The sequence below is a fragment of the Solea senegalensis genome, linkage group LG4 (genome assembly GCF_019176455.1).
Source record: "Solea senegalensis isolate Sse05_10M linkage group LG4, IFAPA_SoseM_1, whole genome shotgun sequence".
Classification (NCBI taxonomy): Eukaryota; Metazoa; Chordata; class Actinopteri; order Pleuronectiformes; family Soleidae; genus Solea; species Solea senegalensis.
Genome location: NC_058024.1, coordinates 4,065,484 through 4,082,206, shown reverse-complemented (window position 1 = coordinate 4,082,206; position 16,723 = coordinate 4,065,484). Strand labels below are relative to the sequence as shown.

Genomic DNA, 16,723 nt, shown 5'->3' with positions numbered 1-16,723 from the left:
TTGTGATCATGATTTATGGTTGTTATTTTAAAGGCCATTCTATTCTATCAGCCCACAGCCTAGTGGAAAGGAAACTTGGCATGTAAGCAAAGGGCTGCTGGTTCAAAGGCTGGGGTACCTCTGAGCAAGGTAACCAATCCCCATTGCTCCCCATTGCTTGGGTTGACTGGAAAATCTAAATGGACCCCAGCCATTGGGGGCCACATCCAAATAAATGGGGGGATGTAGGAGGAGCACCTAAAAAAGCAGGTGATTATTTAATTAATAGAAATAAATGTTTTTCATTTTCAGTTTTGTAAATACGTTTTAAATCCCTGAGTATAGCAGGTAATATATATTATATATAACAATATTGTGACATTTTATGTGTAAGTATCTAGTTTCAGCCAATATTTATGTTGATGGATAATTACACACTTGGAGAGTGACCTGGGGCCCAGCTGAAACAACCACATGCATGTGTTGAAAGATTTGCAAGTTCAGAAATAAAGTGAAATGAAAATAGTGTAGGTCGTAGTAGTCCACGCTGCAAGAATGCAATAATCAGGTAAGGAAAAGGTACATGGCCATCAGAACATTTGCTGACTCTTGATTTCTTTAATCCTTTGGGACAAGATCATGTCCTATAAAAGAAATCTCTGAAGGAAATGGTAGTCAGGCTGTGTCAGTGCACGGGGTTCATGTTTATGTATTGTTGCAAGGAATAAACTCTACTGTGCCAAACTCTGTCGGACCTCAGTGCTAATGGACAGGCATGACCACAAAGCAGCCTCAAACGCTGTGATACGTCGCATCGTTATTCATTTAGATATACACACATATACATATATACATACATATACATATGTATATATATATATACACACTGTATATATATATATATATATATATACATACATACATACATATATATACATATATATACACATATACATACACACATATATATATACACACACACAGCACATATGGGGATTAAAAATGGCTAATGAACATTCCTATAAATTGGAAATTATCATATACACTTACACACTATTTGTTTTTGCACTGAATAATAAACTGAATAATGTTCAAGGAACTCTCATTTCCATCCACAAGGGGGTGTTGTAATCTATTCTATTACATGTTAGAGTGATCGTGGTTCTAAACACACACAGTGTCATTAGAACTTGGCAGTCATGGTGCGAGAGGCTGCATACAGAATGAAGCTTTGAATTTTGTTTGCCTGGTTTTTAATAAATTAAAATTGAACATTAGGGTTAGATCACTGATTTAGTGACATTTCTTCTACTCTTATTCTGTGGATGAAAACGATTGTATTGATCCCGGAGAGTATTTAGGTCACAAATGACAATACATGATATGAATGATATGCAATATAAACATGTCACCAAGTTCCTTCAACTTTAATTTAGAAAATAAACAAATAAAGACATAAAATAACATAAATACTATCATTTCCTTACAAATACTTGGTATAAATAATATAAGTTGGAGAAAACAACAACAAGAGACCGAAGAAATAAAGTCAATAAAGCAGATTTACCATTTCAATGCACACTCTTTTCTATTTACTGACCAGCATCAGCTGATGAATCAAAGTCACATTAAGCTGCAATACTGCATTTCCTCCCAAAGGTGCAGATGTTTTCAATAATGTTATAAACATCCATTTTAGTTCCTGCTATTTGGATGTAATAACCAAGACAATGTTGCAGATTAAGTGGCGTCATAAGGTTATCAGGGCAGTGTTGTGAGGACAGAGGGCGCTCATGGGCATTTAAGGCTCCTGATGATTGGGCGTAGAAAGTGACCCAGCTGGGTTGTGGTATAAAAACATGTAGGAGTCACAAAGCAGTCTGCGCACTAGTTCAGGGGCCTGGGAGGGGCTGGTCCGAAGCAGATCCTCCTCCTGCAGGGTCAGGAAGTCACCCAGCTCAGGGCAAGCTTGGATCTTTGGAATGCTGTAACCACTTTGATTGTCGCCTGTAAAAAAAAGAGAGGCCTTAAGATTCAACATCAGCTCAGAGATAAGGAGCAGCCACAGACGTCACACTGTAACCTTATCTAAAGCTGTCAAGGCAGCGTTGTCCAAAAGTAAAGCATGTGTGACCTAACCACTTCACAGAAAGCCAAAACAAGTCTCCTTTGCACGAACGGTGGGATGATATTTAACAAAGGCCATGAAGAAGCGCCTACTGAGAAGAAACTGAATTCTATCTTACCGCATCTGTCTGCCATGCTGTCAAAGAAGAGCCAGGAGCGAGCGTCAGATCCATACTTGACAAAGGACACATAGTGGCTGGTTTGAATGCAGAGCACAGCAAAAAGCTGCAGCTTGTGTCTCGGCACAGGAGCGTCAGAGGCTACATTAGGTGGAACCTCAAAGGCTTTGGGGGAGTGACCCTGTCGTGCATGATGACTGTGCACCTGTTAAAAAGAAATGCTGTCACAATCAGTACAGTCACTTGTCAATTCAGTCGAATAAATAAAAATCAACACCTGGTTTACCTGTGCGTTGCAGGTCGTACAGTACTGTTTGATCCTTCCTGGCTGCAGTTTGCGATCTGACAGACACTGAACACACTCGTACTGAGCCACATGACCACACACAAAGCATTCTCTTGGAGCTGTTGGCGACAAGCACATGATCCATAAGAATCTTAAATCTCTAAAGCACATTGTTAAAAGGAAAATACTCCATTACATAATGTTCCTCACAGTTGTAAAGAAGATCTGTGATGTCCAGCTCCGTGGTGGGGATGATGTGGGAGAACATCTTATAAGCGTTTCCAAACCTCGGCATCTGTACAATTAGACATGATGGCACCTGAGGAAGAAACGAGGAGGAGACATAATGTGGTTACATGAATATATATAGAGTGTCATTTAAGGTGGCCAGGACAGGACAGGTATTCACCTCTTCAAACTTGAGGTCACCTGACATGCAGGAGGTGTCCAGAAGTTGTTGGACAGTGGGAATATGTCCCATCTGCTCTTTTTCTAAAAAGATCTGGAAGGTGTAGGCTCCCTGAGAGGTCTCACGCTTTGATCTGAAAAGACAGAGTTTTGCACAAACTCAATATTATTCAGCCAAACAGGACACAGCGCTTAAAGTGAGCGTTCAGGTCTCTGTGTCGCCTGAACACACAAGCACAGTTCTGTCTTACACCTGCGCAGCATTACGGTCATTGAAAGCTTTCAACAGACACCGTCCACATTTTCACAGTATTTAGGAAGCAGATGCACTTGTGCTCATCAGTGGCCACATGTCTATCTCGTCAAAAAGCCTCAATGGAACGACACTGTCGTGCATATTCTAGCAGCACATTAGTGAGTTCACAATGCACTCAACTTCAGCAGTTTCTCCTCCTGCTCTTCCCCTAACACTAACCCTAACCCTCAGCAGTCAACTGCAGTTTGAATATTGGCGAATTATCCTGTAGAGTTTAATAAAATAGTTAAAAAAGGAACGAGCCAAACAGCACACCCAACCCTCAGTGAGGGATTCCTGCTGCAGCCATAGATGATATGGTCACACCGGGCACTTGAGCGGAATCAGTTCTTCAGGTTCTTGCATTTGCCATTTAAATAGCAGTGATAGATACAGGCTCACCTGGCTTTTACATAAGGGAAATGACAGGTGAAATTCTGATTGTTTTAATTACCTACGAATGATTCAGACACTAAACACAACGCCTTTACGCCTCGCCGCTTACTTTGTCACCATTATGCCCCGTGAGTAGCAAAACTGGAGTTGGAACACACCCTCATGCACCTTAGAACACACGCTATACAGTAGACTGTTTAAATAGTCAGTGCTGACCTCGTGCAGACAGGCAGGGCTCACTCCCTATGAAAGAACAGATTTGAACACTGTAAATTGCTCATTCTCTTGCACCAAAGTCAGCATTTCAGCTGAAAGGGACACAGCCATGTTTTCTGTGAGCCTCTGCATGCACTCGGGGGAGCAGTGATTGTCAATCAGTCCCCCATTCACCCATATTAAAAAATGTAATATGGGTGAATTAATACTGAATCATTCATACCTGAGTTTGAGCAATGGCTCCATGTGAAGCACCTTTTGAAAGAGGACTGTGATGAACTCCTCTGGATCTACAGTGAGAAAACAACAACAACAACAATAACACAGTCCTGCAAATGTTGGCTTCACATTCCATTTAATCTAACGTACATTTTGTCCAAAGATACGGGTGTTTACCTTTTTCATCGGTTTGAAATGTGTCGCAGCCGAGCTGTTTGCGAAAATTCATCACACACTCAGCCGGTACAAATCCATGTCTGTAATATAACAACAACAATCATACACTAGAAATAGCTGCACACACCAAAACATAGGGTTAAGAGATTCTGAACAATGTCATCATGTTCTTGTTTTACAAACTGTCTGACAATTAAGACAAAATAAGGAAAAGCAAGTTGCCTTGAAGACAGTGTTTATACCTGCGTAAACGGTTGATTATTTTCCTCAGAGTGCATGTTATGGGTTGTTCTGTGTCAGCAGGCTTCTGGCAGATATTATCCAGGGTCACGGACGAGCTGAACAAACTGAGAAGAGAAGGAGTACATTTTTTTTTTAATCAGCCCAGTGTTTGTTTAGAAAAACAGTTCACCATAGGTGGTAATGTGAGAATAAAGTGAACCAGGTTTGTGACAATGTGCCAGTAAAGAATGAAGAATGACTGTGATGAACGGGATTTACCTGAAGAGCGTGGCATCAAGGTAACAGGAGTTGATGTGGCCCTGAATCCCCTTCATCTTTCCCACTAACAAAGACAAGGCCTCAGACTCAGGGATTGGGGGCGTGTCCTCACAGTCCTCAAAGGGGGGAACTAAACGTAGACAAACAGACGCTCTAAATCAAATCACTCTCACAAAAGCAGGCAGAAAATTCAATATTTTATATCCCAAACTGCTAAGCCTGAATGATTTAGTAAAGGGGGGAATGGCAGTAATGTGTTTCTTACAGATATGGTTTTAAAACACATTTCATTTGAAATAGTACATTTCACACGACAGTATTCACAATACAAAATGTGTATAATGAGTACATCTACGTCCGCATGCATTCATCCCACCAAACTATAGGCGTCTAACCTGGAGGCATCTCAGTTGGTTTGGGGGTTTCACTTCCTGGTGAGGAGAAGACGAACCTGCTGTCGGGGCTGCACTTGGTGACAGGCACAAACAAAGCTCTGTTCCCCTTGCAGGTGAAATATCTCTTTCCTCCAGATTTCCCATCAGAGCAACCATTTACATCATAGTCCTGAAACAATAAAGAAAAGTTTCTCAAGTGTCTAATGACCAAAATAAATGAATTTGTCTGAGGGAAAAAAAAGGAAATAAAAGAGGATTTAAACAAGTAATAAAAAAAGTGTTTCAGAAACAAATGACAGACAAAATAACATGTTATGGCCTCACCAATTCAATCCCAGCCCATTCCTCTATTTTTCCTGGGAGGACCCCCAACCACCGGATGACCCCATACACGGTGACTCCAGAGTTGGACACCACCTCCACCATAGACCCCACCTCCAGAGGCACAGGAGGCGAGCTCCCACTGTGCTGGGAGACGGCTCTCTGCTCCGTGTGGTTCCCTCTCACTCGATGTGCACGGGATCCAATGTTTGGCATGGAGTTAATGCGCGTCACCGCTTTTCTGTTTAGACCTGCACCGAGGGACGGAGGGTGTGGAGGATGATGGTTAAAAGTCATAAGACACTTCTTCTTCTTCACGTGTCACATGCTTGCTCTTCAGATTGACCTCCGGCTCACAGGTGACTGATAAGTCAGCTCTGCATTCCATAACAGAAGGACCAGTTTTTCTAGTTGCATACAGGGACAACTTTACTCTGGAGGTCAAAACTATAAAGTGGCTACAAAACAAAGGCTTTCATTATAGTTTTTCAAATCTAAATTAAATTTTGATTTTGTCATGATACGAGGACAGCGACAAAAGTAATTATGTGATTCATGTGGACGACGATGAAGTAGTCAGAGCTGTGACTTACTCCCACATTGGCCATCTCTCCAGTGCAGTCCAAGGGGGGCGGAGTAAGACGGGACCACCTGGACGATGTCTGCAGCACTGAACAAGGGCAGAGGTGCCGGTTTCTGGGATGTTAATTTGTGATCATTGTCCTGCAGGGAAGAGGAAATGTTACCCGTGTGCATTTATTATTACGTGACAGTAGCACATGTGTGTGCCAAATCCTTTGACAGATGAAAAAACCTCCAACTTTACTCACCACAAACTCCACCTCAAAGCCCAGCATGTACATGTCATCTTTGTTCTCTTTCCTCCCTATTTGCATCAGGTTTTTCACCAGACCAGGCGAATGTCCCTTCTTGTGCTTCACCACGACCAGGTCACCCTGGGTCAGCTCGCAGATGGCTGAGAACAGCTGTGGATTACACAGCAGCTCCAGGCGTTTGCTTGCAGTGGAGACGTAGAGCAGTAGCTGGGCCTGGTGACAGGTCAAAGGGTAGGTGTCCTCTCTCTGCAACACGCCTCCGCTCTTGGGGCTCACAGAGTTGCTGCCGGCAGAGTAGAGCAGCCCCATCAGCTCCCCGGGCTGGATCTCTGCCTCCACGCGGCCGATGCATCCTCGGCTGAAGCCTTTCCTCGACTTCCCACGGATGACGATGAAAAACTTGTCCTTCACGGCGCTTTTGGGCTCCATTGAGAGCGGTTATTCCTCCAGGGCAGATACTGTGTTTCCAACAGCACGTAACCTGCAGAGACATTTGCCCCGTTACAGTCTGGTTCAGGAGGTGGAATGAGTGTGAACACCCTCACATTAACATAGGGAGTAAATATCACATGAAGATTTAGGACGAGTTGCATATTTTGGTGACATTTGAGTACATTTCTGTGTGTATTTGTATCCTAATAACTCCGCCCACAAGTGGAATACGTTTCAACATGGTGGGCAGATTTATTCACAATAAATTCACATTTATTTGCTCTCTCATCATCCTTCTCTTCCTCACATATACTTCAGACACTGGTATAGTGAAATACTCTTATCATCATCATTATCATTATTATTAGTAGTAGTAGTAGTAGTAGTAGAATTTAATTTATTATAGTTGTTTTATTCAGCTTCTTAAATGATATTATTTTCTCTTATAACAGAGAAATAGAATCATGTAGGTAAAGAGATGTTTGAGGTTTTACCCACATATCTAAAAAACAAACAACCCTATGCTAATTTTTCAAGTTTTTCTAATTGGCAAAAAACATTTAAAATGCATTGCATCATATCATATACATATATATATTAATTATAGCTCATTGTCTACGTTTTCATTCTAAAATATTTCTAACGGCTACATGTTTAAACAAATATCTTTAAATTGCACAATCCGTCATATAAACCGGAATTAGACCATGTTCTGCAAAGCTTTCGACCCCAATGAGAAGAGAGGTTCTGTGGATGTTTATCAGTGACTTCACACCAATAACAACAACAACAACAACAACAACACTTCTATGGAGAAAATAAATGAGTAGAAAACACACAGTGAAACTCTAACAACATTGTTGACTCCTGTTGAAACACAGTGAGCAGCTGTGAAGTTCAGGACTTTGTTACTCACGGTTTCAGTCATTCACAGCTGAGCGCGAGCTTCCCCCACAGCGATGTCACACACGAGGACGTTGAGCGTGGATTTAAACGGTGACACCGACACCGCCCACTTGGCAGCTCACACAGGCCCCGCCCTCAAAGTCTCTCAGGGCCTTTTTTTTTTTTTTTGATTCCCCACATTTCATTTCAACTGCAGCTGATAAATCACGAGTGACGTGTGCACTGTCGTCCGTGTCAAGCACCTGTTCATCCCCGTCCCACTGTCTGTGCTGCAGTGTTTCCACGTCAAGGGCCAGAGATCAGATAACATCAAATCCAGGCTTGTAGATTAAATACAGAAACACATCAGAAATGAAAGATGTGTCACGTTAAGATAAATTAGTGAATGCAATGCATGTTTATTTTATATATTTATAAATATATTATATATTTTATATATATATAATATATATATAAAATATATGTATGTATATATATACACACACATGTTTTATATTATTTTATTCATATCCTAGTGTAGAACAATCAAATGTACTCTGATGTAATAATGACATGCACAGACACTGATCAAACCTGATGAACAACGTGGAAGGTCCAAAAGTGTGTTGTCTGTTTTAGCTTCATTTTAGGAAACGCATCAAATGGTTTCAACCATTGCCACGCAAAATGTCTCTTCATCCACAGCCAAAGAGTTCATGGAAAAAGGCAAAAACATACAGGCTTCTGTGCAAGAGAGCAACAGCAGAAAACTATTCCAAAAAGTTCACTCCCTCCTCCTAAAGCCACAGTTCTGTTTTTGCTTTTTAAGTATGGAAGTCATCTGTGTCTGCATTGTGCATGCCTGAATGAGGAAGAGACACAAGGAATAACAGACTTACGCCACTCAGCAAAAGGCTGACCTAAAGTTAAATGTTTGCATGTTTACGTCTACAAACGATAAGATAAGTGCTTATTTTCACTGTGAGCACTTTCCAATCAGAAAGTGATGCAGTCTTTTTTTGTTTTGTTCAGTAGTTAGAATTCACATTTCCAAAAACGTGAACGATCACTCACAATGTTCTCAGCACCACACAGTTTCCAGCTCATAGATCAGGGTGTCTATCGCCTGCATAGGAAAGTGCAGACTGGGATTGGCAGACGCTACAGTGCTGTTTTGAGTGACATGTTTGTGTGCAGAACAATTAACATGTGATCTGTTCCAGGCTCTGGAACACAGCTGGTATGAATGTGTGACAGTATCTTGAGTGCACATCAGGTTTAACCTGCATCACCAAACATGTGCTATTGAACATGTAGACTCGTGAAATGTCTGTCTGGAGCCCAAGGATTTCATATTTATTTTTGAATTATTATTATAATATATATTTTTTAAATTTAATTTAATTTAATTTAATTTAATTTAATTTAATTTAATTTAATTTAATTTAATTTAATTTTATTTTATTTTATTACTTTGAAGACAATTCATATGAGTAGACACATGAATGGTAATTACCGAGCAACAACATGAGTACAACCAGTTTTCTGTCACAGACGTATGGAAAACCATCAGATAGCTGGGGTATTACTGTTCTTTTTATAAAAATACATGAATGAGGGAGACGTGGGGAAACAGGAAATTACAAAAACTCCAGACATCCACTTTAAAAGTCTAAGCTTTCTAATGCGACATCATCATCAAGCTGAGTGATCATGCTGAAACTCCATTGTCCACCTGAGCGTCTCAGAGCACTTTATATATCCCACATTTATACCAGATCGTGGTCACAGCACATGTGTGCATGAGAAACGACAGAGGCCTCATCTGCTGCACCCTTGACAAGCAGACACAACTATTCCAATCACTACGTCGTTAGTGACAGTTGTCAATCATTGAGCTGATCATATTTGGAGTTACCCTCTTGTTTTATGTGGCCAGAAAAAAGTGGTAAAGAAGAACACCTGAACCTGTTATGAGTTGAATATGAGGTCAGAGAGGCAAGAGATCAGATAAAGAGGAACGTCGTGCCTGCAGCGCAGCGCACATATACAGTTTAGAGTACATATTATGTCATACTGTGAGCAGAAAAACAATCACCATGAGCTTGTCTGGTCCCACCTGTTCAGCGTGCAGCTCAGTCTGGAGGGGACAGTTGGGAAGTGGTGTGGGAGTGACAGAGACTTCATTCAGCATGACTCTGACTTTACCAAAAGCAGAGATAAAACACGACACTCCCTAAAATGACTAATGCAATTGTTGGATGTTGCACAGTCGACATGCTGAAATATATGACACTTTAACCTGTGGAAGGTGTTTTCTTCCCTGAAAGATGTTATTTTTAAACTGCATATGTACATGTGTTCCCATAAAGTGACTGAGAAATAATGATGTACTGCAGTCATTACAGCACTGATAAAACTATATATATTGAAGCTAAAACAATGAATCGTTTACTAAATTAATCGACCACTATTTTGATAATCGCTTCAAAGCTTTTTTCATGATTAAAGCGAGATTTGTGATTGTTGAAGCTTCTTAAATGTGAGTATTTTCTTCATTTCTATGCTCTGGATAACAAAGAAATCATTAAAAGTGAATCATTTTGGTTTGTGGACAAAACAAGACATTTGAGAACATCACCTTTTCCGGGTTTGACAAACACCGATCAACATTTTTTAAGATTTTTTGACATTTTATGGACCAAACGAAAATAATTGACGGATTAATCGATTATGATAATAATCGTTAGTTGTAGCTCTAATATGTATATATATATATATATATATATATATATATATATACGTATATATATATACATACATACATACATATATATTATATTTATAGATGGTAAATGGTCTGTATTTATATAGCACTTTTCTAGTCTTGACTCAAAGCTGCTTTGCACTAGTTTGCTCTTCACTCACACAATCATACGGCACATGTTTCTATCACACAGCTTTCATAATTAGTCCCACTAATTACGAGCAGTGTGGGGTTACACGTCCTGCCCAATGACACATCGGCAGAGCCAGGACCGGAACCCACAACCTTCCAGTTGACAGACATCTCAGTCTACCACAGCCACCGCCGCTGTCATCATCATGGACTAGATATAATAAATAACAGATATGCAAGTTCACACATGCAAGCAAGGGCTTTGTAAACTGACGTGTTCTATTGCTCCATCTAATAAGCAACTATTCAGCTAATAAATACAGTCACTGTTTCAAGCATTTGATCCAAAATTCCAGCACATATTAACATTCCATGCACCTGCAGTTTTGTGCCACTGTCACGGTGAAGGAATGCTGTAGCCCACAAACACACCTCTTCACCCCACTCAACATGTAATCAAGCACAGTTACCTCCCAAACACTGACATCACTGACTAGTAAACTAATAAACAAAGCTACAACAGCAAAGTCTCACTTTTTATTCCTCCATTGAAGAGTTTTAAACTAAAGTGGCTAAAATGGGTAAATGCAGGTTCATATCTCGACATCCCTGCACCACGGTCTACAGGACACAGGAGCTGCCTCATGTGCTACGTTTGTGTCACTTATAGCTAAATCCAAACGACGGAATCTAAATCTAAATCGCCGTCCATCTGCAAATGTATGTTTTTATTAATAGATGTGTGCAGGTGTAGAGTCAGTGAATGATGTACACTGAAAGATCGTCGGTTCAGTGGCTGAGGCTGCGAAGTCCTGGCTGTTGCAGGTGGAAAGAACGCTGCTGAACTCCTTGACGAACGCGGTTCTGCCGCTTCATGCTGCTGTGAGACACGTGGTGTCGGTCTACCCAGGCCGTTGCCTTCTGAATGCAGGCGGACTGTATGACCTCTGCCAGGACTTTTGGATGAGAGAGAGAGATGGTGACAGCTCCACTGGTGCTGCTACTTGGAACTGTACGCTCTGCATCTGACAAACTGGAGAGGAACACGAGCAAAGTATAAAATATAAGTATAAAAAACCTCTTGAGCAAGGTCCCCAATCCCCATTTTAAGACACACTGAGATTACAAAACATTTAGTTTATTTGATATAGTTATGGACATAATTGTAGTAAGTCAAGTCCAATGCTAATGAACTTAAATATCTTGTTTAGTTAACATGCTTTTATTGTGAAGACATGCTTTTATTGTGAAGTAGAACAGGGGAACGTTTGTGATACTGCAGGTGTGGAATAACGTCCACAATGTCTGTTTCCATACCCATGAAAACAACATTCAGTCTGTCAGGTTCTGTGTGGATTTAAAGTGCACATTGAACTCTTAAAGCACTGGGGGGTTTCAGGGCTTTTGCAGCCAACATGGTGCTGTGAGCAAACTCTGGAGCTCTATGATATGAAAACTTTTCGATGTCCTCACCTTGTGTCAGTTTCCATGTCAGCGACTGTGTCTGTACGATGAGCAGTGTCCAGTGGTCGGCTGTCACTCAGCTCTGCATCCTGGTTCTCTGCTGTTATTGTTTCTGTGGAGACACAAGCAGCCGGACGTTTGACATAGGACTGCATGTAAAGTGTCATTTTAAATGCAAACCATGTGGTTCTGGATTAGGACCAGGTCGTACAATCCCTTAGTGATTTAGAAGGGGTTTCCGGGTAGGAGTCATGGTACTGTTTATGGGACAGAAGGGTTCAGGGCCTCATTGGGGTAATCGGGTGGACACCCTCCTTCTCTGGTTGGTGTTTGGAGGACAGGCTCACGGGTCACGACACCTCTCAGCCCTCAGCTCTTAGCCCATCTCTGCCACAGATGCTATTTTGGAGCCCAGGTGGCGTCTCTCGTCCTCATCCAGAGCCATCGGCTCGCCTGGTCAGCTGCGTGTGAGAGGGCTTTGATGGCTTGGCGCTGGGATTGGCCTCGAATTCCCAAGTCCTGAAGAAGCCTGGTCGTTGTTTGCCCCACAGAGCCTCTGCAGCCGAACTCCACTGGGCAAACCTTGGTTTTCCAGCCACGTTGCTCAGCATCGGCTGCCAGCTCGGCAAACTTAAACTTAAAACTTTTGTTACGTGCCCACCAGTGACACTTGGTCCGAGGCTTGAAACTGCAGCACTAATTCAACCTTTTTTTAGACCCACTCATAGGGGGACCGGACATTTTTCCGTATGTAACAAAAAAAAGAATGAAGATATTTCTCAACTCAGGGGAAACTGAGGTTGGGAAGCACAGTTTTTCAATAATACTAACCCTATTCTAGTAATACAAAGCTAAATGCTAATGGCTGAAGTATTCCTTTAAGGCTCTTTCCTTCGTAGACCTCCTCAGTAGCATCCTCCCAGGGCATGGTCAGCTCTATTATGTCCACCTTTGTGAAGTAAGGAGGTCTGGTCTGAGGTTCGTAGTGGCGATCTGTGCACAGCCTCTGACCCAGATCCACAGATTACTGTAAACTTGAGCATTTATGGTTTTACACAAGTTGAAAACATCTGAGTCACTCAAGAGGGTGATCCGTTAAAAAGTATTTAATACTTCATGACAAACAGTGACAAACAAAGAATGATCATGTGATATTCCCAATGTAGTCACCCACGTAGCTCCTGATGGATGGAAAAAGTGCTGTATGAAAGTGTGAGTGAACGGGTGTGAATGAGTGAATGGAAAAAGTGTAGTGTACAGCAGCTTTGAGTGGTCATCGAGACGAGAAAGGTAAGTGCTCTATAAACACAAACTATTTACCATATTGATATTAAATAGCAGCTCAAGGATAGGATGGGACTGAGGAGCTGAGAGGAGATTTGAGAGTGTGGACTAATCCAGGAGGATTAAGGAATTAGGATGAGGATGAAGGAGAAGTTCAAACTGTGATAATGAGACTGAAGAAAGGAGAAGACAAGAGGATGAGAAGGACCATGATAAGGTACTTCACACTGTGTGTGTGTGTGTTAAAATGAAAGGCTTTTTCACTTATCACCTTCTTGGATCCCTTTGATGTTTGTCTGAAGTTATTGAAGATTTTCCTGCAGCTGACCAAACTGAAGAACACTTACCACATACTGACTTATTTGTCATTTATGATTTCAACTATATTTCCACACCCAACAGAGGAGCCACTGAGGCCATCCTGACTGACCTTGATGACTGACAACAAGCCAGCCTTCATCCACCACGTCTTCAGACTTGACTTCTTTAGGATTCTCCTCCTCTCCTCCAAACAACAGACGGTTGATGGTTCTGAACATTTCTCCTGCTCTTCTCTCGATGTGTGTCTGATGCTGTTTGTTTGTTTGTTACCGCTGAAAACGAGAGGAAAAGAACAAAAACCAAACACGGGCTCATGAACTCGTGCATGTTTATGCAGCAGCAGCATCATACTTTATTTAACCACGTCACCAAATACACTTATTAAACATCATGATGTTTTTAGGATTGTATATTTTTGGACAGTTTGGAAGAGTCTGAGATTCTCCATGAGTCTTTATGAGCATCCAATGAAAAGTCTTGTACAGTGGTTTGAATGAGGATTCCCACTCCCCCACAATTTCATTGTTAAGGTCCATCTGTTTCTGAATAAATGGGGGAGGGGATTTTTTAACTAAACACCGCGTCAGGGCACAGCTTGGATTTGTTTTGCATCTGATTTGACATACAACCATTTATGACCAGGGAATTCCTGCAGCACTGCATGGGCTCATTTTTACCACATCCTAGTTTACTTGTTATTTGTCATTTACTGTGATATGATTTCAACTATATACTTCCCCTCCCGACAGAGTCAGAGATTAAACACAACACGTGTGTTCACATGGAGAAAACACTGGAACTGGAAAATGTGTGTATCTAAGTTAGAATATTACAATATTTGCACTTGACACTCTGTGATTGAGCCACTGCTCTATACAGCGATCATCTCTGCAGTGCACACTTATTATTATTATTATTATTATTATTATTATTACTAGAGAAATGATGTGAGTAATAACAGGACACAGATCATCTCTCTCACCGACCTTATCTGACTTTGAATGAATATCCACAGTTTTTGAATAAACAGTGACAGCATCTGATTACTGTTGGGCTGCAGTGTGTGTGTGTGTGTGTGTGTGTGTGGTCTCACCTGTGATGAGCAGTGAATCCTCTCAATATTACGGATGAAAATACTCCAAACAACTACGGAGGCTGTTGTGTTGTTTCAAATATTCAACCGATCTCAAGGCAGCAGATTTTCCGCCCATGTCTCCGCCCACCACTGTTAATACACCAATCAGAGACTGCATAGTGAGCACGTGGTTTGGTTTGATTGTCGCCACAGACGAAGCTTCTCTTGCAGCTGCAGCCTGGAGAGCTCACGACCTCCTGAGGTTTCCTCACTCGGTGTGAGGGTCTAAGGATAGAGGGTGGCACGTGCTGTACAGACTCTTGGAGGCAGATTGTGTTTGTGATGTTACTTTATATAAATGACACCGAATATAGGGACTGTGTGAATATGGATGAATGGGTGTGAATGGCATAATCCTATAATTCTAACACTGATAATCTCACTAATACTTCGTGAGATTTGTATACCTAATGCTGTGAGATGTATTCACATTCTGAATTGTATCAGCCTAATACTCCAGACATCTTTCATATTTGACCTCCAGACTATTTTTATTCATTTTATTAAAATTTTGATCAGCATTTATACTTTGAGAACCTCTGGTGTAAAATAGTTCAGCAGTCACCAAGGCTAGAAAAGTGCTGTAGAGACACAGCGCATTTATTCCTGTCTGACACATGAGTTTGTGTTCATACTTTCAATGAGGGTGTGTCCTCTTTACACATGTGTGTGTGTGTGTGTGTGTGCCCTGATTCAGAGGAACAACAGTGACCTGTGGCGGTGACACAAGTCAAACACTGAGTCTCACTGACTGATGAGCACGTGCTTGGCAACACACCTCGTGTGCTTTGTAAATGAATGCTCTACTGTGAGTGATAAAATGATTATTCTCATGATCAGTTAGTGATGATACTCTTTTAGTTGCTTTTTGAAACGTTTATATACATTTATCCTAACCCTAAACATGCTGTCCACAAACCAAACATATTCAGTTTACTGTCTAAGGGGGAGCAAATAACAATAATAATAATAATAATAATAATGATGATGATGATAATAATGATAATAATAATAATAACAAAACATGTTCGTATTTAAAAAGCTGACCGCTTACAGTCCTGAAATAGTGACATGGTTCTTAAATGGGGAGAAAAGCTGTTGTGCTCCTGCTCTGATTTTTTGAGAACATTTGTGATATAGCGCCACCCAGTGTCTTCTTTTTGTCCAGTTTTCTTTAGCATATGGTGCAATTACTCACCTGCAGCCCCGGTTTTTTTAATACTTATATATAACATGCATCAGTAAGCTACATTCATAATCTGTCTATTGCACATTTGATTACATCTAATCTCTACATACATTTAAACATGCACATGCTCACACACACACACACATACACATTCTGCTGGTTCAGCAGTAAATTAAACATGATGGATATGCTGGCTGATTGCTGTTGCTCACCTGTGTCACAGTTCTGCTCCTGAATGATTTATTTACCTCATCTGTGGATTCATGAGCATCATCAATGATTACGTTTGCTCGAAAATGAACAGCTATGGAAAACACCCACAACAAATTAGTGTGAATAATGAATATGCTTTTTATCAACAATCTCTGCTGCTGCTTATATAAATGAAGTTGAAGTTCTATAAACATGTCTTCTCTGAGTTTAGAACTGTCCTTTCTAAACTTATAACTTGATACAATTGTTGTATCTCTTTCTTCTGTCTCTACCTCATCTCCCTCTTGTCCTTTCTCTCCCCCACCTCTCCTCTGTCCCCCATTGTTCCTTTCACCCCAGCCAGTCGAGGCAGATTTTGTTGATACTTCTACACCAGCAGAAGTATATATATAAAAAAAAAACAATAGCAAAAAAAAAATCACTTCTGTGGTACATAGTCATTTTTTTACCAGAAGATGGCGCAGTTACTCTGTAGAAGCGCAATGACTGACACAGATTCAGCGCATCATTGATATAGTTGTAATAAATAGAGCATGAACTGGTGACTGAGGCGGCACAAAATCATAGTCTCCATGTTAAAACACGGGTCAGTGCCAGAGTGGTAACTTTTATCTTTTATGTAACAC

The 16,723-nt window shown here is 41.0% G+C and overlaps 1 protein-coding gene across 1 annotated transcript; it reads right to left on the bottom strand.

Moving 5' to 3' along the window:
* Positions 1 to 1,215: 1,215 nt before the first annotated feature.
* On the bottom strand, positions 1,216 to 7,698 carry cyldb (cylindromatosis (turban tumor syndrome), b). The gene is made up of 14 exons (XM_044023249.1): positions 7,624 to 7,698; positions 6,270 to 6,756; positions 6,033 to 6,162; positions 5,443 to 5,690; positions 5,119 to 5,287; positions 4,724 to 4,853; positions 4,465 to 4,569; positions 4,223 to 4,302; positions 4,050 to 4,116; positions 2,921 to 3,053; positions 2,722 to 2,830; positions 2,512 to 2,630; positions 2,226 to 2,430; positions 1,216 to 1,986 (listed from the first exon to the last, which is right to left on the bottom strand). Exons 2-14 carry the CDS (start codon positions 6,702 to 6,704, stop codon positions 1,781 to 1,783), a joined length of 2,136 nt encoding a protein of 711 aa, XP_043879184.1. The 5' UTR covers positions 6,705 to 6,756; positions 7,624 to 7,698; the 3' UTR covers positions 1,216 to 1,780.
* Positions 7,699 to 16,723: the final 9,025 nt, after the last annotated feature.